A 26,588-nucleotide genomic window follows, 5' to 3' on the forward strand; every position below is an offset into this window, starting at 1 on the left:
ATGGCTGCTCTTCTCTACGGTATTTTTTGAACAGACGATGAGCCAGATGACGGTGCCCAGCATTACTTTATAGTCGTGGGTTTCAACAATCCTCAGCTATTAGCGATCATGACGGAGCTTGGCATTCCCATAAGCAGCGTGATTAAAATATCTTCAGAGAATTATGAACCTCTGCAGACGCACCTGGCAGCAGTTAGCCAACAGCAGGAAAGTTTTCTTCAGCCAGAAGGTATGCAGTCTGCTAAGCAACTTACCGAATCCTTCAATATTACCCACTGTCCTTAAAGAACAAATACAACTTTCTGTCCAAAACATAGTCCTACGATACATACATTATTAAATCCTTTTGAGACCGATTTGCTGTTTATGCTGCTTGCAAGAGCCAGGTGTTGTAAATTTTGCAAATTCAAATCATACCCTTTGTTTCTATCCCTGCCAGCCACAGAGAACATAGAGTTGGTTATCCAACTCCATTTCTCAGGAATTTTGATATGTAACTTTTACCTAAAGCATGCGCTGGGTGGATCAACTGTGGAGAATCGTTTCTGCCAGCACCCACAGTCACCAAATGACCCTGGGGGCGGGGGGGGGGGGTCATCACTTTGGATTCTTGCTTGGCTTTCCTACTGGCTTATTATGACAAATCAGAAGGGGCGCTTTTATTCCAGGCCTTGGACCAGGAAGCTTTCGGATGAAGCCCCACCTACACTGCTGTTCAGCTATCCTGAGCCTCAGGGTCTTCCTCTAAGGGAACTGAACCCGACTCCCTCTATGGGAAGGGAACAAAACTCTACTGTGTGGGTACTAGAATTAGGATTCAGCATAAGCCTCTGTGACCTGGAAGTTCATGCTCTTTTTGCCGTATGCTATTTTTTGTTATTTATTAGTCATATTTTTTGCACAGGACTTTGTAACCTACACAGCCACATCCCAATTTCCATAACATGACATTTTAAAATTTGCCATTCCAGGTTAGAAATAGCTAACCTTGATAATAATAATAGCTACCATTTATTGGGCATAGGCCTTGGAACTTGGCTTAATGCTGAGGGCTTTAAGTGTGTTGATTCATGTAGTTTCCATGACAACCCTTGGAAGTATGTTTTATTATTTCCATTTTACAGGAAATGACTTTCAGTCTAGGGGCAGCTATTAAATAAAAGAGTCAGGATTCAAATCCAGCTACTCCTGTCTCAAAGGCTAGTTGTAACATTAAATAATTATTGTTGAAGCCAATGAGAAAATGCTGACTCCTCTGCCGATGGAATTCTCCAGGCAAGAATAATGGAGTGGGTAGCCATTCCCTTCTCCGGGAGATCTTCTTTACCCAGGGATCGAATCCAGGTCTCCTGCATTACAGGTAGATTTTTTACCATCTGAACCACCAGAGAAACCCATAAGTTCCATAGTTTTTCTATTAAAAAATTTTTAATATATAAAAATAAAATCACAGAAAGAGAGACTTTAGAATAATGAGATCTTAGTAGTAGGACCTATTTAGTTGTAGATGGAAAAAAAACATGTCAGACAAATTTTCAAGTGTAACTTTATGGAAAACTGTTGTTATTTTACAGTCAGAGTACAAATGCCCAGAGAAGCTAGTAGCTATTTCAATGTGGCCTAAAGTTAACTGGAGCAGAAATCATGGATCCAGTGTGTTTTTCGCCACACAGGAAGGAAAACTGGATCAACTGCAGTTATGCATCAAACAAATGCTAAAATGGTCGAAAAGTGGTTTGGCAGGAAAATTGCTACTCTACAGATACAGCATAGGAGTAATGGAAATATTGGCCATAGTTAGCTCCCAAAGTGTGTGACCTTATTATTATCTTTCTAGGCTTCAACTATAAAATAAAGGGGTTGGAAAAGCTCATATTTAATAATAATTTCAGAAGTAAAATCCTCTGATGTTTAATTATATAGTCCAGGTCCAAACACTTCTCAAAATTACCTTTGCTTGTATTTTCTGGTACTGTACAGACATTGGGCAATGTATATGACTCACCGCAAGCACTGCAAGTGGGATGAAATTCAGCACTCTCATTTTGCAGTATAAACATGTTGCTCTTATTAGAAATAGAAGCTGAAAAACTGAAGAAAGAGAATGGCATAAAAGAACTTGAAATCTTCTGGAGGTACTTGGAACCTATCCTGAATAACCAGAAACCAGAAACAAACCTCTTTGATGTCGCTCGGCTTGAATACACGGTCAAGGCTGACAAGTTTCCTTCTGACTGGTCAGACAGCGAGATGTTGGTTAGTACATGCATTAGTGAGACTGACTAGTTTGAACATGTGACACTGTGCTTCCATTTGCCCCATCCATTCATTCCACAGATATTTATTGATCACTGTCTATAGAGAAGGTTTTGTGCTAGGCTGGTTTATCTTCAAGACTGTGGGTACATTGAATGTCTGATAATGGCTATAACCTGATACTTTAAATTTTAGTGTATGAATTAATGTCCAAAGAATAAGATGTAGATGAAGATAAAGCATGGTAATTATTTTATTTGGTGACATGTAGGTTTGCTTCATACCTTAAAGTTCTAGGCAGCAGAGTCTTAATATATATAAATTATTAAAATATTAAATTTTACAGTCTGTTGAATTACATTGTCTTTGTTTTTTATACATTAGTTCAAAACATTGTTCTTCTAGGTCCTTGCTTTTATTGCCAAAATTGTATTTTTAAGTTATTTGCCTGACAAGGTTTATCTTAAAGAATGACTTGACCCCAAGCCAACAATTAGCAGGCATTTCCTGAGTGTATTTATTGGCCCCCTGCTATTGAGGTACTTGCAGAAAGGCAAGACCAAAATCATGAAACAGAGAAGCAGTGTTCAAGATGCCACATATCTGCGTGCTTTGTTATATGAAACACTCTTGTTTTCTACTAATTCAGAAAAAGAAGAATTATGATGCTCTGAAAAGTAACAAAATCTGTATATATGAGGGTGTTTTAAAAAAGAATGTTGAGCAACTACTTATCACAGATGTTGGGGAAGATATCCGTATCCAGACATTCCTGTTATAAAAAAAGAGACCTCTGAGGTCTCTTCTGGCTGATCACCTGTCCCAACAAACAGGGAACCAGGAGTGTTGAATCCCTTACAGGGTAACATATGTCAGTATTGAAAGGACTTGAACTGAAAGCAGAGTCCCAGAGAAGGACCCCATCAAGTGTGTCCTGAAGGAAGCTGGGAGAAACAGGATGGAAGGGGAGGATGACTGTCTGTGGACAGTGACTGTGGGTAGCTCCCAAACAAACAAAATGCAAACCTGACGGTCTAAGAGGAAAAGAATGACATCAGATCCTGGAGTTTCTGAGCCAGAGGGTAGGCTGCTCGTGACCATGGGTTGCCACATGGGCAGTTCTCACCATGAGAATCCCTGCTTCTGTTACCTTGAGATGGATGTGCACTGGGTGAATTACGTGAAAACACCGAGGAGGGAAGCCTAGATTTGAACCCTGAAGGACAGACAGGATTTGAATAAGTAGAAGTGGATACATCAGGTTGAGTGACAAAGATTGTCAACATAAGATATTAGATGTTACCATGTAGAAACAGAACGCTTAAGTCTCATACTATTGGCAACTACTGTTATTGTTATGTAGTCACTAAGTTGTGACCAACTCTTTGCAACCCCATGGACTGTAGTCTACCGGGCTCTTCTGTCCATAGGATTTCTAATGCAAAAATACTAAAGTGGGTTGCCATTTCCTTCTTCAGGGGACCTTCCTGACCCAGGGATCAAACCCGCATCTCCCATGTCCCCTGCATTGGCAGGCAGGTTCTTTACCACTGAACCATCAGGGAAGTCTACCTTGGCAGTAGTAAGAATAAATACTAGCCTTGATGGGAAGATCCCCTGGAGAAGGGAATGGCTACACACTCCAGTATTCTGGCCTGGAGAATTCCATGGATAGATGAGCGTGGCAGACGACAGTCCATGGGGTCACAAAGAGTCAGACACGACTAAGTGACTTTCACCATCACTAAGATACCTGGAAACAAGGCTGAACATAGAAAATCTGTGTCTGAAGGCAAAGCTGGTTATTGTGAAATCCCTCTGCTTTGCATCACCCCATCCCTTCATCTAGATGTCTTCCTCTGTCCTGCTTTGTCTTTCACTCCCCTACCTCCTAAACCGGAGCTCAGAAAAGAGTCCACCTGTCCTTTACTACTCCATGTTAAGTCGTGCCATGTTTCTCTATCCCAGAGACACTGGCATTCCAGGCACTGTCATACTGTGACTACTCCATCCTGTTTTCTTGGAGTTCTAGATTATGCCCAGCAAATGGGAAAGAGGCTATAGCCCTGGGATCCTGAAACACCATCTCAAAGGCAGCTGTCTACTCTATCTTGATGATAAACCAGCTCTTCTTCCAAGAATTTAAAAATTTATCCTAACTTAAAAACTCACATCCACAAATTTAAGTTTTGTGGAAACATTTCCTCCTCTCATTTGGGCCAAGCTTTGGCCACATACCTTCGAAAGAACTTATATGCAATTTTGATTTAATAGAGCACAGGAGATCCCAACCATATAGGTCTTGAATCCTCTGTCCATGGGATTTCCCAGGCAAGAATACTGGAGTGGGTTGCCATTTCCTTCTCCTGGAGATTTTTCCTGACCCAGGAACTGAACTTACATATCCTGTGTCTCATGCTTTGCAGGCAGATTCTTTACCTGCTGAACCATCGGGGAAGATGAATCATAATTAAGGGGAGGCAATACAAAGAGTCTTCTAAGGCAACCTCAAACCAAGAACATTTTGCTCCTGCTCTAACTAGGGCTCCCTTCTGTGTGTCTTATGTCCTCCCCAGGCAAAGGCTGAGAGGAGCTGATGTGCATTGAGCTCAGGGTAGAAGACATTCCATTGCATCCTCAGTACATAGATGTGAACATCAAGACACAAAGTTGCAACTCCAAAAGACTCAGCACCATTCACAGCATCCTGTTTCCTATGCCAGTATTAAAAGCTTTCTGTTCATTAGATTTTAATCACTCCATTTTAAAAACAGTTTTTTATTATTTTTTTGGCCACACCATGTGGCACATGGAATCTTCATTCCCAAACTCAAGATTGAACTGGTATCTGCTGCAGTGGAAATGCAGAATCTTAACCATTGGACTGCCAGGAAGGTCCCTAATCACTCCATTTTTAAAGAAAGTGAATGTGGCTATATTTTCCTTTTTAAAAATATAGAGTGGAAGAGTTTAAATGGCGATTAAAGTTCAGAACTTTCATGTTGAAAAAGTAGTATCAGTTTGAAATACTGTTGGGACTTTCCTGGTGGCCCAGACGGTAAAAAATCTGCCTGCAATGCAGGAGACCCAGGTTCAATCCCTGGTTCAGGAAGATCCCCTGAAGAAAAGGAATGGCTACAGATTCCAGTATTCTGGCCTGGAGAATTCCATGGACAGAGGAGTTTGGCAGGCTACAGTCTGTGGGGTAGCAAAGAGTTGGACATGACTAAGAGATTAACACACTGCTCCTTATGCATATATACTCCTGACTTCAGAACTAGAAGATTAATGTCTAGAGTTGGGCCATGAGGTAAATGAGGAAATGAGATCAATCAACTGTGCTGCCCGAGTGGACATACCGATCTTCTATCAGCCACTTTGCAAGTATTTATTGAACGTCAGCTTCATGCCAGAGCCATGATCTGGGTCCAGCTGCAGCAGACTTTTAGAGCCAAGGCATACCTTTGCAAGGTCCAGTTTGTGAGTGAGCAACCCAGCACAAATAATGATGGACAAAGAAAGCCTTAAAAGCAGTTCAGTAACAAAGTTGGGTTTCAGAAGAAAAGACCTTTGGGTTTAATACTGAAAATCAAAATTAATTGTAAACTTAGGATCACTTGAAAAATATAGAAGTAATAAACCTATTTCTAATACAAGTAGCCTACATACATACTGTAGATAGATGGTATTCCACTCTCAGCTCTATCTGTAAGTTGATAATGGCCTCACATCCAAGCCAGGAGCCAGCCAAGTAGTCATCTTTCTCTCTGGAAGAAGGAAAGCATTAGTACCTTTGGCTGCAAACAAGCAGGCTGTATTTCTGCTGAACCCAGGTAACGAAAGCTTTACATCAAATAAATGCCCATCAAGAAGTGCTAACTGCCTATGAACGACATCTGCAACATCTCAAGTTAAGCCCTGGGTTGCTGAAATAATTTTCTGGCTTTTAGCATGTGATTTGCTGTTTGATTTAAAAAGAAATTAGCTAGTTAAGCTAAGGGATAATTGACCAGAAGCTTTTACTCTATTTTTTATAAATACAGGCATGCAAAAATATGTTTCTGTGCCAGAATGTGGGCAGAGAATATCAGGTTGAAGTTTTACTGAGGAATTCTCAGCCCTGGAGGGGACCCATGAAGCCCAGACTAAGGTGTGTTGTAAGGATGTGCAAAGCTGGCTTGTCTCTGGACTCCTGCCAGGCTGAGTCACTGGCCCCACTAGGAGCTTTCTCACTCTACCTTAGCACTTCAGCTCGAACACAGGAGGAGTCTATCTAATCCTCCTTTGCTTTCAAACCGACTTAATGATAACTGTGCTTTTCCCCTCCTGGAAATGAAAGCCAAGGTAATAGAGATATCTGATCTATGACCTGCTTGCCAGATCATAAAACTTGCAGGTATCATGGAGTACTGGTCTATCAGGATCTCTTAGGGTTTTCTCCCTACAGGTAGCACAGTGAGGAGAGGAAGAAATCCTGGTGGCGCACACACTGCAGTCTGCTTGTGTGGAGAGCATGGGAGATTTCAGTTGCAATTCTTGTGTGGCCGAGCACGAGCTCAGCCCCAGCTTGCCTTGGGCTGAGGATGTGGAAATTACCTATCTCATGAGTTGCTTCAGGAATGGAGATGCCTAGAAAATAGGCCTCTCTGCTGAAATGAGTAAATATGGCATTTTCCACCTTGTTGAAGCATTAATCAGACTCTTACAATACTAGGCAGCCAGAGGCCCTCCAAAGGGAACAGTCTGCATTGTGGTGAAGGGCCAGAAGGGTCCAATGGTTTGGGGGCCAGCTGGGGAAGGGCTTCCCTGTGAAAATCATAGGTTTGGCTTTATGGGAGATACAAACCATACATCTGATTCCAACAATATAAAGTTAAGAACTAATTGTCGTTAATTCTCACCCGTAGCTGGAATTGGGCACCGAAATTTTTGAAAATGTTGCCTGTTTGATGTACGACACCCTGGATTGGAAAAGGCAGCACCAGCACTATTTGGAAAGCATGCAGCTTATTAACATCCCACAGGTGGTTAGTGAGAAGCCTATCTTTGAAGTGACGTTGATTCCTGAGGTAGGCACATTCTGGAGTGTCTTTAATGGGCCGAACGATTCATTGAACAACTTAATTTTCACATTTATAAAACATACGAAGAAAAAGATCACAAATATTGGTAGCAAGGGGACTCTGCCTGCTGGTGTTTAACGGGTAAGGATGGGATCAAGGACCCCAGGCACAATATTAAAGGTATCCATATGGTGGGGACTTTATGAAGCTCCCCAACTACCTACCACACACAGAGGGAATGATAGAACCTGCTTTTCAGCCATGGTGCAATAAACAACATCTGGAACCGGGAGGGCTATTGATAACTTAATCACCGTGTTTATGTGCATGCTAACTCCCTTCAGTAGTGTCCGATTCTGAGACCCTATGGACTCTAGCCTGCCAGGCTTCTCTGCCCATGGGATTCTCCAGGCAAGATTACTGGAGTGGGTTGCCATGCCCTCCTCCAAGGGATCTTCCCCATCTAGGGGTCGAACCCGCATCTCTTATGTCTCCTGCCTTGGCAGGCAGGTTCTTTACCACTAGCACCACCTGGAAAGCCCAACCATTGTTATTTAACACCTACTCTGTGCTGGCACTGTACCAGGGGCTGGCAATACAATAATGAACAATATCCACCCCCTGTCCTCCTCACTGAGGTTAAACTTTAAAGGGAACGGCAGTCAAGTCAAAGGTGGTTGCAATTTAGCATGATGAGTGCTGGGAGGATAGTCAGCTGAGGTTTCAGGAGAAGCTATAAATATGGCACCTAACCTGCTCTTGGGCAGAGGAGGTTAGACAGATGGAAATCAAGAAGGCCTTCCCAGGCAGAGTAAGTGATGGGCTGAAGGCTGAGAATGAATTGCCTGGGTAAACCCTGGTTGGGGAGAGGGACAGGGTGGTACTCTCAAGAAAGGGGCAAAGACATTACAAAGAAAAGGAGATCAAAACAAAGAAGTATTATGGCCAGAACCACACCACAGGGTGGGCAGTGCTTCCAGGCCATATGTACAGAGTGGAGAACATAAACAAAACTGGAAAGGTGGGAGCCTAGATGTTCTTCAGTGCTGAGCTCGAGTTTGGGTTTTATCCTGAAAGCAATGGAAACCATTCAAGGATTCTCAGAGGGAGAATGGCATGATTCTGAGTCACCCTAGGGAAGAAAATCTTGACTCTTGGTACCCCATCTTCCCATCCCTTTCCTGGTAATGACTTCAGTTCAGTTGCTTTGTTGTGTCCAACTCTCTGCGACTCCATGGACTGCATCACGCCAGGCCTCCCTGTCCATCACCAACTCCCGGAGTTTACTCAAACTCACGTCCATTGAGGTGATGATGCCATCCAACCATCTCGTCCCCTGTTGTCCCCTTCTCCTTCCACTTTCAATCTTTCCCCGCATCAGAGTCTTTTCAAATGAGTCAGTTCTCCACATCATATGGCCAAAGTATTGGAATTTCAGCTTTAGCATCAGTCCTTCCAATTAATATTCAGGACTGATTTCCTTTAGGGTGGACTAATTGGATCTCCTTGCAGTCCAAGGCACTCTCAAGAGTCTTCTCCAACACCACAGTTCAAAAGCATCAATTCTTCTGCGCTCAGCTTTCTTTATAGTCCAACTCTCACATCCATACACGACTACTGGAAAAACCATGGCCTTGACTAGATGGACCTTTGTTGGCAATGTAATGTCTCTGCTTTTTAATATACTATCTAGGTTGGTCATAACTTTCCTTCCAAGGAGTAAGTGTCTTTTAGTTTCATGGCTGCTGTCACCATCTGCAGTGATTTTGGAACCAAAAAAAATAAAAGTCTGCCACCGTTTCCCCATCTATTTGCCATGAAGTGATGTGACTGGATACCATGATCTTAGTTTTCTGAATGTTGAGCTTGAAGCCTCTTTAATCAAGAGGCTCTTTAGTTCTTCACTTTCTGCCATAAGGGTGGTGTCATCTGCATATCTGAGGTTATTGATATTTCTTCTGGCAATCTTGATTCCAGCTTGTGCTTCATCCAGCCCAGCCTTTCTCATGATGTACTCTGCATATAAGTTAAATAAGCAGGGTGACAATAGCCTTGATGTACTCCTTTTCCTATTTGGAACCAGTCTGTTCTATGTCCAGTTCTGACCTGCATACAGATTTCTCAGGAGGCAGGTCAGGTGATCTGGTATTCCCATCTCTTGAAGAATTTTCCACAGTTTATTGTGATCCACACAGTCAAAGGCTTTGGCGTAGTCAATAAAGCAGAAATAGATGTTTTTCTGGAATCTCTTGCTTTTTTAATGATCCAGCAGACAAAGGCTTTGGCGTAGTCAATAAACCAGAAATAGATGTTTTTTCTGGAACTCTCTTGCTTTTTGAATGATCCAGCGAATGTTGGCAATTTGATCTCTGGTTCCTCTGCCTTTTCTAAAACCAGCTTGGACATCTGGAATTTCATGGTTCATGGATTGTTGAAGCCTGGCTTGGAGAATTTTGAGCATTACTTTACTAGCGTGTGAGATGAGTGCAATTGTGCGGTAGTTTGAGCATTCTTTGGAATTGCTTTTCTTTTTGATTGGAATGAAAACTGACCTTTTCCAGTCCTGTGTCCACTGCTGAGTTTTCACAAATTTGCTGGCGTGTTGAGTGTAGCACTTTCACAGCATCATTGTTCAGGATTTGAAATAGCTCAACTGGAATTCCGTTGCTTAGTGGTTCTATTAGGAAAAAACTGAGAAATCTCCATACCCATTAACTTCTTTCCTTCTGTGGACCAAATTTGCTTATTTGACCCTCATGTTAGCAAATGATTTTGCGATGTGAACAGAATCATGCAACCTCAGAATCCCGTCGAAATCCCATCATACCAGCATTGGATGAAAGCATCTCTCAACTGGATGTTTCAATTGTTCCTTTTTAATTGTTCTTTTAGCCTCCACAACCTGTTGTCACAATCCCTGGAAAGAAGAAAACACAATATGAAGAGCCACAAATCCTAGCTCCTCCTCCACCAACACTGCTACCACCACCACCAGGCATGTATGGAGCAGTCGGAGAATCAGCGTCAGGAGCTGGTGCTTTAGGGAATGATTGTCCTCCTTGTTGCTTTCACACCTCCCTCCACCCCCAGCTCCCGCATTTATCAGGGCGTGATCAGAGTTTGAATCTGTGGTTGGAAGAAATGGAGAGCACGGTTTTAACTGAGCCACAATATTTTGTATCTTTTACAGTGGCTTCCATCATCACAAATGAAGTAGACATGAGATACTACAACGATTTGCTGAATCCCATTCCAGAAGAATTCATTTCTGTGCCCTTGATACTGCACTGTATGCTGGAACAGGTAAGTGGATACATCCTGGAACTTTCTTCCCCAGTGGGCGACGTGTAGTCAGGTACTTCACCTCCCTTTCTTTTTTAAAAAACTATTTTAAAAATAGGCTTGTAATGCCTGAATACATTCTCCTTTACAAAGATTAGGACATTTTAGATAAAGCTAAAATATTCTTATGAGCTTCAGTCCTCTTTCTTTTGCTATGCTCTGGAACCATTTATATAACATACCCTGAAGTTGTGGTAGGCATATGTTTAAATACTATCAGGTGTCATTTTAATGGAAGAGAGAGGAGTTGGGCAGGTGGACAGGGTGGTTAATGATCTTCAACTGCATTTAAAGTTTCTTTTACTCTTGTAGATTTAATCAGATTTTTCTGTTTCTGAGGCCAATTTTAGTCATTCATCTTTTAAAATAAATGTCCATTTTATTTGTGTTTTCAATATCCTAGAAGCTCTTTATTCACTAATATACATTTAAAAATTCTCTCTGTATCAGTTATGTTCCTTCCCTATGACCAATGTTATTTTTTAGTGTCCTGTTTTCTTGATCATGGATGTCGATGGTTTTTTGATTGTTGGTCTTTTCAAAGAACAGCATTTTTTTCATTGATCCACTCCTTTTTACTTTACTAATTTCTTCATTTATCTTTATTATTTCCTTCCTACTTTCTTTGGTTTATTTAGCAATTCATTTTAATTGAAAGTTCACTTGGTTTACTTTCTATTTCACTTTACTTAAGCCTATGCATTTTGAGTATTTCTTGGACACATCATAATGCATTCAAAGTACTCAGTTCTAAGTCTTTTAATTTCCACTGTTTATTGTCCATTTCTAATTTTATTTCATTATGGTCAGTAAACATGATCTGGGTGTAAAATTTTTTTTTTTTTTAATTTCCCAGACTTCCTGTGTGACCTGGTACACATGGTCAGTTCTTATGAGTGCTGTATATGCATTTGAGAAAAGTTTGTTATTAGCTCATTTAATTATTGAAACAACCCTAGGGAGTAGGAACCATTTTTATTCCCATTTTGCAGATAAGGAAATTGAGGCATAAAAAAGGTTAAATAACTTGTCCAAGTAGTAAGTGACAGAAACTGCTTTTGAATCTTATCAGTCTATGTGGAAAAGTATTTTGATAGCATTGCTCTGTTGTGCTCTTCCTTCTCATGTTACTGATAAGAAGTCTGACATCAATAAGATACTTTTTTCTTTATTGTTGTTGTTGTTCAGTTGCTAAGTCATGTCTGACTCTTTGCAACCTCATGAACTGCACCATACCAGGCTTCTCTGTCCATCACTATCTTCCTGAGTTTGCTCAAACTCATGTCCATTGAATCAGTGATGCCCTCCAGCCATCTCATCCTCTGTTGTCCCCTTCTCCTCCTGCCTTTGATCTTTCCCTGCATCAGAGTCATTTCCAATGAGTCAGTTCTTCACATCAGGTGGCCAAAGTATTGGAACTTCAGATTCAGCATCAGTCCTTCCAATGAATATTTTCCTTTATAGGTAATCTATTTTTTCATTCTGGCATCTATTAGAGCTTTCTTTTTATAACTGATAACACAAGGCTGTGTGTAGATATGGATTTGTTTTATCATTGTCTTTATGATTGAAAAGATTAAAGTCTGATTTCTGACAACATTCTGAGTAAAATCAAAATTCCTTATGCTGATCCATAAAGACCCTAAAAATATGGTTCTGGGCTGCTTCTGTCATCTCCTGCCCCCCACCACACTCACACTTATACTATTGGTCATCTACATAGGCTTTCTAGTTTTTCCTTACATACAATAATTCCACCTTAGTGTTTTCACTCTAACTTCTCTTCCTGGAAAATTTTGCTCCCACATGTCTGCCTGTTGGATACTCCCTGTCATTCAATCCCCAGAGAACACAGTGCTCCTGAGGTAGGCTTTCTCTGACCACTTGGTCTAAAGAAAGCCCACAACAACAAAAAGTGCTCTCTACCACTTCACCTTATTTTACTTTCTTACAACAACTGCTCTTTCAAAAATAGGTTTATTTACTTTATGTCTTTCTTCTTCTCACTAGAATGTAAGCTCCATGCAAGCAGGGACCTAAATTAGTCTTTTATTTTATTTGTTTTCAGCTGTGCTGTCTTCCTTGCTACCTGTGGGTGTTCTCTAGTTGCAGCGAGTGGGGGCTACTCTCTAGTAGAAGTGCATGGGCTTTTCATTGCAATGGCTTCTCTTGTTTGCAGAGCATGAGGTCTATAGTGTGCAGGAGTTACAGGCTCAGGAGTTAAGTTATGGTGTGTGGGCTTAATTGTCCTGAGGCATATCGAATCCTCTCAGACCAGGGATTGAACCCATGTCCCCTGCACTGGCAGGCAGACTCGTAACCACTGGATCGCCAGTGAAGTCCCTAATCTAGTCTTGTTTATTGCTCTCTGTTCAGCATGCAATAACCACACCTAACCCATAGTAGACACAATATGTATTTGTTCAATTATGTCTTCAAATATCATTTCTATTTATTTATCCTAATTATTATTAGGGCTTCTCTGATGGCTCAGCAACAAAGATTCTGCCTGCAATGCAGAAGATGCGGATTTGATCCTTGGGTCAGGGAGATCTCCTGGAGGAGGAAATGGCAACCCACTCCAGTATTCTTGCCCAAAAAGTCCCAGGAACAGAGGAGCCTGGCAGTCTGTAGTCCAAAGTGTTGCAAAGAATTGGACGTAACTGAACACACACACACACACACACACACACACACACACACACACACACACTTATTATTAGATGGATGTTGGAATTTCTGGTTTTCCCTCCATGTATTTGAAATTTTCTTGCAACTTTACCCCTTTGAGAATTTCAGCTTAAGATTGCCAACTAATTCATTTTTCCATGGAGTCTGGTCTGCTATTGAAATTTTGTTTCAACAGTGACTTTAAAATTATAAATTCTTTAATTTCCCTTATAACTGCCTATTGTTCTTGCTTCATGTATGTAACATATTCCTTTATCTCCCTGAATATTAAAATATTTTTAGACTCTATCATCTCTTTTACCTCCATTATATATTTTGTTTGTTTACTGCTTTAGTTTTCTAACCAATTAGGTAAATACACTTATGTTTATTTGCCTTTAATTACCCTGTAATGCTTTGAGATCAGTATTTTATTATGTCAATACATTTGTAAAAGTTCAACAGCCCTAGAGAGCTCATAGTATCATTTATCTTAGTCTTCCTTATTTTTTTCAACTTAGAGCAACAAACATTTATTAACCATCTACTGTTTTCCAGGTACCAAAGGTGACAGACAGCTAATGAGCTCAGTGCCTGACACCTAGACTCCAATAAAAGATACATGTTGGCTGAACACATGCTTAATAATAAAGGGATGAAGAATTAAAATATATAAGAGGAATCGGGTGGGATATTATAAGAGGGAATATTAGAATTTTCAATATTTCAGACTTGGAACAGTTCTGTATGGTCTTTTGCGATTGGAGTGGGTCCAAGAGATGGTAGGAAGAGAGGAAGTGGAGACAGGAGTGACTCTTTGAAAAGTAAAGTGTTGATAAACAGTAAGAGTGTAAGACTGCTTTGCTATTGTTCTCAACAGGGGGAGTTGCCTCAAAGGGGGCATTTGGCAACGTCTGGAAATACTTTTGGTTGCCACAGTTGAAGGTATTCTACCGGCACCAAATGACTTGAGGCCTGGGATGCTGCTAAACATTCCATATAGTGCACAAGTTAGCCCCCATGGCAAAAAGCATCTAGTCCAAATGCCTTAAGTTTCAAGGTTGAGAAGTCCTGCAGAGGGGTGTGAAATCAGAGGGTGATTTCTGTATTTAAAGTGAAGAGAACAATTATAAATTAGGGGCCTATCTTGATTACATTTCAACTTTTTTGTTTACCACGTAAAATTGAACAAGATGATCAATATTTCTAGGCCTCAATTTCCCCATAAAAAGGGGAATATTACCCTTAACTGATCTCACTGTCTATAACTTTTCTATCTTGGGGATTTAACCTGAACCCCCAGTTCCACCCACTAAGTAGTTTTGGACTACTTTTTAGTAGTCCAGATTGGTTTTTGAACTACTAATTAGGGCCAGGCACCTAATTTCACTCACGCTAGTTCCATTTATGTAAAATAGGAAATAATACCTACTCGGCAATATTGCTGTGAGGCTTAAATGAGATAATGTATGTGAAAGTGCCCTACACATGCCTGGTATGTGGTAGGCAATCAATAAATATTTATTGAATCCAAAGATATGAAATCAAGGTTTTGAGTGCTTTAAGAGAAAGAGTGAATCATTAAAAATATATATTAATATTGTAATTTTGATTTCTACTATGGTAAATTTTCTTTTTTAGCATTTGCATTTTGTGTTGTCTATTCTAATACATGCATTAAAATTTTACTTCAATATATAGGTTATAAACACTATTTTGGTAGTCACTGGTTAATTATACTGCCACTTTGTGTAATCACCATACTTTTGGGTAGAAACTGCCTTCTTTTTACTAAAAGCAAAGGAAATACATAAATATCAGTAAAGAGCTGACCATTAAAACTAATACCTCCCACTTTCCCCTGATAGCTCCCTTGGTAAAGAATCCACCTGCAATGCAGGAGACCCTGGTTGGATTCCTGGGTTGGGAAGATCTGCTGGGGAAGGGATAAGCTACTCATTCCAGTATTCTAGGGCTTCCCTTGTGGCTCAACTGGTAAAGAATCTGCTTGCAATGTGGGAGACCTGGGTTCGATCTCTGGGTTGAGAAGATCCCCTGGAGAAGGGAAAGGCTACCCACTCCAGTATTCTGGCCTGGAGAATTCCATGGTCTGTATATAGTTCATGGGGTCACAAAGAGTCGAACACAACTGAGTGACTTTCTCTCCTCCCAACTCTTTATATCAACAGGTTGTGGCAAGTGAAGAAGACCTTGTCCCACCAAGTCTGGTGGAGCCGCCTCCCAGGGCAGATGGGTTGGACTACAGAATAGCAGCTCACATCGTATCCATCCTGCCCTCTCTCTGTCTGACAGAGAGGGAGAAAAAGGTCAGACGGTACGAGAAATCCAAAAAGTGTGCATGCTTTGAAAAGTATGAATTCTCCCTTAAAATCATTACTATTTTAATCTGAATAGAATCTCCGTGAAATATTCTTATCTGAAGAAGAAAAAGAAAGCGAACCAGTGCCCACAGGCCCTCTCCTGCTTAACTATCACGATGCCCACGCCCACAGGAAGTATGTGCTAAAGGTAATAATTGACCAGGTTACCCAGAGGATAACTGATGCAAGAAAGCTCATTTGCGATTATTCAGTTGTAGAAATCTTAATCGGACAGCTTTACCAATGCTAATTAAAAGCAATCTACAAAGTAGACACCTACAAAGTAAGATCTTGGAAAATGGACATAAATGAAGGAAAAAGTATACCAGCAAAGAAAACCGGCCCATGTATAGAGGGCCAATGAATTTAATGGCAACTACATCAAATTCATTAAATTCATTGCAACTACACCAAATATGTATTAAAACCTTACAGTTATGTCTTTATATATCTGCTAATATGAAAGAAAAAAAAAACTAGTGGCGGCAAGAAAAGAATCTAAGAAGGGAGGCAGGAATATATTTGAGACTTTGGCAGTTTGTCACTGTGAATAAGGAATCCATCATTTCTGTGCACCAAGAATCTCTGGCAAAGTGAGAAGTAGCTTTTTTTGACCTTCAGCAAAATACCAACAGTTTGTCTTCCCCAATTACCATTGATTTCCCCTGTTCCCAGATAATGAGAGCAAAGGTATCATGTTTTGCCTTCTCCATATGCATAAGGCAGTTGACAGCTTATTTTAACGTCTTCTGTCACATTGCTCTTTTTCATCAGGACCTAAAGAATTTTGATCCAGTTCAAATTGAACAAGAGATGCAGTCCAAGTTGCCACTGTGGGAATTCCTTAAATTCCCTCTGCCCCCACCATGGAATAGCACAAAACGTCTAGCTACAATTCATGAGCTCATGCACTTTTGTACAAATGGTGAGTACATTGCTTCACTGTAGCTTAAACTCATTCATTTAGTCATGTGTGCCTCTAATGATTATACCCCCATCTGCAAAAAGATTTTTATTGTTGTCCTTTCAGAGGCTGTGGAGTATTTTGATTGACTACAGTTTCTTTTTATTTTGAATAATGTCATTAACAGCAAGATGATAACTATAACATTCTTCAATTTGATGCCCTGGGTTTTCGTTCCACTGTGTTTCTACGACAAGAGTAATCCCCTTCTTTCTTCCTCCTCCCTGCTTCCCAACACCCCCTCGCCCCGTCTACTCATTAACATGATTGGAGATGACATAGTAGCCCCCATCCTAGTTAAGAGCAGAACTGAGAGCGCCCCTTGTGGGTGTATAGTGTGTATGCCTGGGTGTGGTGTGTGTGTGCATGTGTGTTCAGTGGTGTCTGACTCCTTGAGACCCTTTGGACTGTAGCCTTCCAGACTCCTCTGTTTATGGGATTTCCCAGGCAAGAATACTGGAGTGGGTTGCCATATCTCCTCCAAGGGATCTTCCTGACCCAGGAATTGAACCCATGTCTCCTGTGTCTCCTGCATTGCAGGTGGATTCTTTACTCACTGAGCCATATGCTAGGTGTTAATTCCAGTTCATCTCTCACAATAGGAAGGTGTGTTGTCTATTCTTTAGAAAGAAGGGTCATTAAAAATATCTAAAATCAGCTTCTTATTGCAGAGCTCATGGAGATTTTAAGATAAAGACAATCATTTCCTGAAACACAAATCTTATTTCCAGCTGAAGCAATAGGCAGATATATTGCTGCTTATAAGAAGAAATAGGAAATTACATAGACATCTTGATTTGACCTAGATTAAAAAAAATGTGCATATTCTTCCTTCTCCTTTCATCTAAGAAAGTTATGAAATATTTGTACTTGGATTTCTTTTTTTCATATTTTAGTAGCCTTAGTAATAGCCAAATTTAAAAAAATTTTTAACTGAAGGATGATAGCGTTACAATGATGTGTTGGTTTCTTTCATACAACAACATAAATCAGTCATAAGTATCGTATGTCCCCTCCCTCTTGATCCTCCCTCCCAACTCCCACCCTATCCTACCCCTCTAGGTTGTCACAGAGCCCGGGATTGAGCTTCCTATGTTATATAGCAGCTTCCCACTGACTGTTTTAACACATGGTGATGTATGTGTTTCCAAGATGCTCTCTCAGTTGCTCCCACCCTCCCCTCCTGCTGTGTCCACACGTCTGTTCTGTACATCTGCATCCCTATTCCTGCCCTGCAAACAGGTTCATCAGTACCATTTTTCTAAATTCCATATGTATTCACTACTATATGATATTAGGTCTTTTCTGACTCACTTCACTGTGTATAACAGGCTCTAGGTTCATCCACCTCGCTACAACTGATTCAAATTGGTTCCTTTTTCTGGCTGAGTAATATTCTAGTGTGTGTGTGTGTGTGTGTGTGTGTGTGTGTGTATACACCACCACTTCTTTATCCATTCATCTGTTGATAGACATCTAGGACGTGTCCTAGCTATTGTAAATAGTGTTGCAATGAACATTGGGGTACATGTGTTTTTTTTGAATTATGGTTTCTTCAGAGTATATGTCCAGTAGTTGAGATTGCTAGGTCATAAGGGTAGTTTTATTCCTAGTTTAAGAAATCTCCATACTGTTCTCCATAGTGGCTATATCAATTAATATTCCCACAAACTCTGCAAGAGAGGTTACCTTTTCTCCACATCCCCTCCAACATTTATTGCTTGTAGATTTTTTTGGTGTTGGCCATTCTGACCAGTGTGAGGCGATGTCTCAGTGGTAAAGAACCTGCCTGCCAATGCAAGAGATGCAGGTTTGATCCCTGGGTCAGGAAGATTCCCTGGAGAAAGAAATGGCAACCCACTTCAGTATTCTTGCCTGGGAAATCCCATGGACAGAGGAGTCTGGTGGGCTACAGTCGATGGGGTCACAGAAAGAGTTGGACATGACTTAGCAACTAAACAGCAGCAGATTCTGACCAGTGTGAGGTGATACCTCCTTGTACTTTTGGTTTGCATTTTGCTAATAATGAGTGCTGTTGAGCATTTTTTCATGTATCTATGAATCTGTATGTCTTCTTTGGAGAAATGTCTGCTTAAGCCTTCTGCTGAATTTTTTGATTGGGTTGTTTGCTTTTCTGATACTGAATTACATGAATTGCTTGAATCGCTTGTGTATTTTAGAGGTTAATCCTTTGTTAGTTGCTTTGTTTGCAATTATTTTCTCCCATTCTGAGGGTTGTTGTCTCATCTTGTTTATGGTTTCCTTTGCTGTGTGTTTATTCTGTCTTCATTTCCATTACTCTAGGAGGTGTGTCATAGAGGATCTTGCAGCCGTTTATGCCAAAGAGTGTTCTGCCTATGTTTTTCTCTAGGAGTTTTATAGCTTCTAGTCTATAATTTAGGTATTTAACCCATTTTGAGTTTATTTTTGTGTATAGTATTAGGAAGTATTCTAATTTCATTCTTTTACACATTAGCTGTCCAGGTTTCCCAGCACCACTTATTGAAGAGACTGAAAAAAAGAAACAAAATTTTTAATACTGTCATGCTGTCCCCTCATGGAAATGGGTGTAGCCTAGTGGTACTGGGTGTGTCGTGTCTATTTTTCCATATTCATCCTCTTCCTGGTGTCCTGAGAACATTTGGCCTTTACCTCTCTTCTGCCACACTGCTCTTCTCCTTCTGCCTTGTGATATGATCTCATTCTCTCTCTACCTTGGTTCTACACACAGCACAGGATTTTTTTTTTAATATGAAAAAGTACATTTATTGAATCACTTTTCACAGTAGCAAAATACTAGAAACAAACTATCCCATCAAAAGCTCTCATTAAAATATCAGACAGGACATACTGAAAGTAATGAAAGAGAATAACCTACAACCTAGATTACTGTACCCAGCAAGGATCTCATTCAGATATGAAGGAGAATTCAAAAGCTTTACAGACAAGCAAAAGCTGAGAGAATTCAGCACCACCAAACCAGCTCTTCAACAAATGCTAAAGGATCTTCTCTAGACAGGAAATGCAGAAAGGTTGTATAAACGTGAACCCAAAACAACAAAGTAAATGACAACGGGACCACACCTATCAATAATTACCTTAAATGTAAATGGGTTGAATGCCCCAACCAAAAGACAAAGATTGGCTGAATGGATACAAAAACAAGACCCCTATATATGCTGTCTACAAGAGACCCACCTCAAAACAAGGGACACATACAGACTGAAAGTGAAGGGCTGGAAAAAAAATATTTCACGCAAACGGAGACCAAAAGAAAGCAGGAGTCGCAATACTCATATCAGATAAAATAGACTTCCAAATAAAGGATGTGAAAAGAGACAAAGAAGGACACTACATAATGATCAAAGGATCAATCCAAGAAGAAGATATAACAATTATAAATATATATGCACCCAACATAGGAGCACCGCAATATGTACGGCAAACACTAACGAGTATGAAAGAGGAAATTAATAGTAACACAATAATAGTGGGAGACTTTAATACCCCACTCACAACCATGGATAGATCAACTAAACAGAAAATCAACAAGGAAACACAAACCTTAAATGATACAATGGACCAGCTAGACCTAATTGATATCTATAGGACATTGCACCCCAAAACAATCAACTTCACCTTTTTCTCAAGTGCACACGGAACCTTCTCCAGAATAGATCACATCCTGGGCCATAAATCTGGTCTTGGAAAATTCAAAAAAATTGAAATCATTCCAGTCATCTTTTCTGACCACAGTGCAGTAAGATTAGATCTCAATTACAGGAAAAAAATTGTTAAAAATTCTAACATATGGAGGCTAAATAACACGCTTCTGAATAACCAACAAATCATAGAAGAAATCAAAAAAGAAATCAAAGTATGTATAGAAATAAATGAAAATGAAAACACAACAACCCAAAACCTATGGGACACTGTAAAAGCAGTGCTAAGGGGAAGGTTCATAGCATTACAGGCACACATCAAGAAACAAGAAAAAAGCCAAATAAATAACCTAACTCTACACCTAAAGCAATTAGAGAAGGAAGAAATGAAGAACCCCAGGGTTAGCAGAAGGAAAGAAATCTTAAAAATTAGGGCAGAAATAAATGCGAAAGAAACTAAAGAGACCATAGCAAAAATCAACAAAGCTAAAAGCTGGTTTTTTGAAAAAATAAACAAAATTGACAAACCATTAGCAAGACTCATTAAGAAACAAAGGGAGAAGAACCAAATTAACAAAATAAGAAATGAAAAGGATGAGATCACAACAGACAACACTGAAATACAAAGGATCATAAGAGACTACTACCAGCAGCTCTATGCCAATAAAATGGACAACTTGGATGAAATGGACAAATTCTTAGAAAAGTATAACTTTCCAAAACTGAACCAGGAAGAAATAGAAGATCTTAACAGAGTCATCACAAGCAAGGAAATCGAAACTGTAATCAGAAATCTTCCAGCAAACAAAAGCCCAGGACCAGATGGCTTCACAGCTGAATTCTACCAAAAATTTAGAGAAGACCTAACACCTATCTTACTCAAACTCTTCCAGAAAATTGCAGAAGAAGGTAAACTTCCAAACTCATTCTATGAGGCCACCATCACCCTAATTCCAAAACCAGACAAAGATGCCACAAAAAAAGAAAACTACAGGCCAATATCACTGATGAACATAGATGCAAAAATCCTTAACAAAATTCTAGCAAACAGAATCCAACAACATATTAAAAAAATCATACACCATGACCAAGTGGGCTTTATCCCAGGAATGCAAGGATTCTTTAATATCCGCAAATCAATCAACGTAATACACCACATTAACAAATTGAAAGATAAAAACCATATGATTATCTCAATAGATGCAGAGAAAGCCTTTGACAAAATTCAACACTCATTTATGATTAAAACTCTCCAGAAAGCAGGAATAGAAGGAACATACCTCAATATAATAAAAGCTATATATGACAAACCCACAGCAAGCATCACCCTCAATGGTGATAAATTGAAAGCATTTCCTCTGAAATCAGGAACAAGACAAGGATGCCCACTCTCACCACTACTATTCAACATAGTGTTGGAAGTTTTGGCCACAGCAATCAGAGCAGAAAAAGACATAAAAGGAATCCAGATAGGAAAAGAAGAAGTGAAACTCTCGCTGTTTGCAGATGACATGATCCTCTACATAGAAAACCCTAAAGACTCTTCCAGAAAATTACTAGAGCTAATCAATGAATATAGTAAAGTTGCAGGATATAAAATTAACACACAGAAATCCCTTGCATTCCTATACACTAACAATGAAAAAACAGAAAGAGAAATTAAGGAAACAATACCATTCACCATTGCAACAAAAAGAATAAAATACTTAGGAGTATATCTACCTAAAGAAACAAAAGACCTATACATAGAAAACTATAAAACATTGATGAAAGAAATCAAAGAGGACACAAACAGATGGAGAAACATACCGTGTTCATGGATTGGAAGAATCAATATTGTCAAAATGGCTATTCTACCCAAAGCAATCTATAGATTCAATGCAATCCCTATCAAGCTACCAACGGTATTTTTCACAGAACTAGAACAAATAATTTCACAATTTGTATGGAAATACAAAAAACCTCGAATAGCCAAAGTAATCTTGAGAAAGAAGAATGGAACTGGAGGAATCAACCTGCCTGACTTCAGACTCTACTACAAAGCCACAGTCATCAAGACAGTATGGTACTGGCACAAAGACAGAAATATAGATCAATGGAACAGAATAGAAAGCCCAGAGATAAATCCACGAACCTATGGTCACCTCATCTTTGACAAAGGAGGCAAGGATATACAATGGAAAAAAGACAATCTCTTTAACAAGTGGTGCTGGGAAAACTGGTCAACCACTTGTAAAAGAATGAAACTAGAACACTTTCTAACACCATACACAAAAATAAACTCAAAATGGATTAAAGATCTAAATGTAAGACCAGAAACTATAAAACTCCTAGAGGAGAACATAGGCAAAACACTCTCCGACATAAATCACAGCAAGATCTTCTATGACCCACCTCCCAGAATATTGGAAATAAAAGCAAAAATAAACAAATGGGACCTAATGAAAATTAAAAGCTTTTGCACAACAAAGGAAACTATAAGTAAGGTGAAAAGACAGCCCTCAGATTGGGAGAAAATAATAACAAATGAGGAAACAGACAAAGGATTAATCTCAAAAATATACAAGCAACTCCTGAAGCTCAATTCCAGAAAAATAAACGACCCAATCAAAAAATGGGCCAAAGAACTAAACAGACATTTCTCCAAAGAAGACATACAGATGGCTAACAAACACATGAAAAGATGCTCAACATCACTCATCATCAGAGAAATGCAAATCAAAACCACAATGAGGTACCATTACACGCCAGTCAGGATGGCTGCTATCCAAAAGTCTACAAGCAATAAATGCTGGAGAGGGTGTGGAGAAAAGGGAACCCTCTTACACTGTTGGTGGGAATGCAAACTAGTACAGCCACTATGGAAAACAGTGTGGAGATTTCTTAAAAAACTGGAAATAGAACTGCCATATGACCCAGCAATACCACTTCTAGGCATACACACTGAGGAATCCAGATCTGAAAGAGACACGTGCACCCCAATGTTCATCGCAGCACTGTTTATAATAGCCAGGACATGGAAGCAACCCAGATGCCCATCAACAGATGAATGGATAAGGAAGCTGTGGTACATATACACCATGGAATATTACTCAGCCGTTAAAAAGAATTCATTTGAATCAGTTCTAATGAGATGGATGAAACTGGAGCCCATTATACAGAGTGAAGTAAGCCAGAAAGATAAAGAACATTACAGTATACTAACACATATATACGGAATTTAGATAGATGGTGGCGATAATCCTATATGCAAAACAGAAAAAGAGACACAGAAGTACAGAACAGACTTTTGAACTCTGGGGGAGAACGTGAGGGTGGGATGTTTTGAAAGAACAGCATGTATACTATCTATGGTGAAACGGACCACCAGCCCAGGTGGGATACATGAGTCAGGTGCTCGGGCCTGGTGCACTGGGAGGACCCTGAGGAGTCGGGTGGGGAGGGAGGTGGGAGGGGGGATCGGGATGGGGAATACGTGTAACTATATGGCTGATTCATGCCAATGTATGACAAAACCCACTGAAATGTTGTAAAGTGATTGGCCTCCAACTAATAAAATAATATTTAAAAAAAAAAAAAAATATCAGACACCTTTGTGGTACAAGATCATGTATCTTAACAACTTGGAGGACTATCTTTATCATGATATGGAACAGCCTCCTAGATAATTAAGTTTAAAAAGAAAAGGAAGCCAAGGATAAGAAGAGGATGATGAGTATGCTAACATTTACTTTTGTCTTTTACGGGAAAAATGTGTAACACATATTCTTTTTTATACAATTTTTCAAAGGTCACACTCCAGTTATATTTATTATAAAATATTGGCTCTATTCCCCACATTGTAAAGTACACTAGATTCTTATTTTTGTTGCCATCACTGAAACTGCCCATATACATATCCTGCTTGTATGTCTCATCCTGAACCCTTATTCCTCCACCTCTCCTTCCTCTTTTATCTTTCTTCATGTTTAAGTGAAAGTTGCTCAGTTGTGTCCAACTCTTTGCGACCCCATGTACTATACAGTCCGTGGAATTCTCCAGGCCAGAATACTGGAGTGGGTAGTCTTTCCCTTCTCCAGGGATCTTCCCAACCCGGGGACTGAAGCCAGGTCTCCCACACTGCAGATGGATTCTTTACCAGCTGAGCCACAAGGGAAGCCCAAGAATACTGGAGTGGGTAGCCTATCCCTTCTCCATCGGATCTTCCCGACCCACGAATCTAACTGGTGTCTCCTGCACTGCAGGCAGATTTCTTAATGCTTAATAGGCCAAATTCTTGATTTCCTCGAAAGTTGTTCCTTCACAGTGCTCTTTATTTCAGTAAATAGCAACTCTTTTCTACTAAAACCTTGGAGTCATCCCTGGTTCTTTTTTTATTCCCCCACAACCAATCCCACCACATCTCTCGCTACCAGCCCGGCCCAATCCGGCACCACCTCTCACTTGAACTATTTCAGGAATTTTCCAGTTGGTCTTCGGGTTTTCCCTTTGTTTAGTCTTTTCTTCACATAATAGCAGGAATGACCCTTCCAAAAGTTTAGTCAGATCCTGTTCGTTCTTGGCTCAAAACCCTCTCATGATCACCCATTTCCCTCAAAGTAAAATCTAAACTTTTGGAGCTCATCCTCTATCTAATTCTCATTGTTCTACTCCACTCTATCTCATTGACCTCACTGTGCTTCCTTGGACAAGTCCATCACACCCCTGCCTCCACCTCTGCACTAGCTATTTCCCTCCCCTGCCTCCATCACCCTACTCCCAGATAGTGGTATGACTCCCCTACTTATTTCTTATTTTTGCTTTACTGTTTACAGGACTCTGCTTTGATATTTGTTGTTGTTTAGTCACTAAGTTGTGTCCAACTCTTTTGCGACCCCACAGAATATAGCCCACCAGGCCCCTCTGTCCATGGGATTTCCCAGGCAAGAATACAGGAGTGGGTTGCTGTTGCCTTCTCCAGGGCATTTTTCCCTACCTAGGGGCCAGACCTGCATCTCCTGCATTGCAGGCAGATTCTTTACCATCTGAGCTACCTGGGAAGCCCTTGCTCTGACTACTTTATATAAAGTAGAAGTCCCTCCCCAGTCATTATTACTGCTTATCCCCTTATCTGCCTTTACTTTTCTTCTTGTTTCTGATAGAGTATACAATTACCTGTTTATTCTGTGTTCCCAACTGCTAAAATAGATACTCTGTAAAGTTAGGAGTTCACTGATATGTTTGCTGCTGTAGTCCTTTTATTAAAGTTACTGACAACTTGTAGGTGCTCAAGAAATGTTTGTGAAATGAATGAATGAATGGACAAACTTAATTTTGTCACCTTTGCCTTTTTCCTGTCTCTCTCCTGAATTTCCTTGTGTTTTTTCCAAAAGGAACCTTCCCGTTATATTCTTCTCTGTTGGAGAGGAAAAATGGAGATGACCTCAGATTCTTTGATCTGTCCCTATCATTTCACTTTCCCTCACTGAATTTCATGACTGTTTGTTAATACCTACCTCCTACCTCTCTATCATGAACTTTTGAAGTGCAGAACCAAATCTTTTCTTTCAATGTCAGGCAAAGAAAAATACGTAGTGTATAAAGCCTAGAACATAGAAAACAAAAATGAGTGCATGAGTGAGTGAACACACAATTTCTATAAAATATTAAATACACAAATTAATATAGCCCCTTGAAGGCTGATAACCTTTGAAATAAAATTATGAAAAGTTCTGTATCAGTTTAATGGGTGGAAAGACGCCTTTTCTAGGGCTTCCCTGGTGGCTCAGATGGTAAAGCGTCTGCCTGCAGTGCAGGAGACCTGGGTTAGATCCCTGGGTTGGGAAGATCCCCTGGAGAAGGAAATGGCAACCCACTCCAGTACTCTTGCCTGGAAAATTCCATGGACAGAGGAGCCTGGGCTACAGTCCATGGGGTGGCAAAGAGTCGGACACGACTGAGCGACTTCACTTCACTTCGTGCCTTTTCTAAGCCTAAGTGAACAGAAAAGCCTACTAAACATAACAGCCTATATTAGACACAAGTGAGTAATTTCTGTGTTAAATTACAACAGCAGCAAAAGATGCTTTTGCTTAAAATGACATTTTCTTAATTTATTAATGTGTAGTTGATTTACAATGTTGTATCAATTTCTGCTATACAGAAAAAGTGACTCAGTTGTATACATATATACATTGTTTTTTACATTCTCTTCCATTCTGTTCCATTTCAGAGTATTGAATATAGTTTCCTGTACTATGCAATATGACCT

General features: G+C 40.0%; 1 protein-coding gene across 1 annotated transcript in view; it reads left to right on the plus strand.

The window, feature by feature from the left end:
- SPAG17 (sperm associated antigen 17) overlaps window positions 1-26,588 on the plus strand; it is a 241,938-nt gene that overhangs the window by 76,651 nt on the left and 138,699 nt on the right. Inside the window, exons 6-13 of the mRNA XM_065927103.1 lie at window positions 35-229; window positions 2,075-2,256; window positions 7,164-7,325; window positions 10,212-10,314; window positions 10,510-10,622; window positions 15,521-15,658; window positions 15,747-15,860; window positions 16,487-16,637. Coding sequence (XP_065783175.1) covers window positions 35-229; window positions 2,075-2,256; window positions 7,164-7,325; window positions 10,212-10,314; window positions 10,510-10,622; window positions 15,521-15,658; window positions 15,747-15,860; window positions 16,487-16,637 — 1,158 coding nt within the window. The remainder of the gene's footprint in view (window positions 1-34; window positions 230-2,074; window positions 2,257-7,163; window positions 7,326-10,211; window positions 10,315-10,509; window positions 10,623-15,520; window positions 15,659-15,746; window positions 15,861-16,486; window positions 16,638-26,588) is intronic.

Source organism: Muntiacus reevesi, chromosome 1 (genome assembly GCF_963930625.1).
Source record: "Muntiacus reevesi chromosome 1, mMunRee1.1, whole genome shotgun sequence".
In the NCBI taxonomy this organism is placed as follows: Eukaryota; Metazoa; Chordata; class Mammalia; order Artiodactyla; family Cervidae; genus Muntiacus; species Muntiacus reevesi.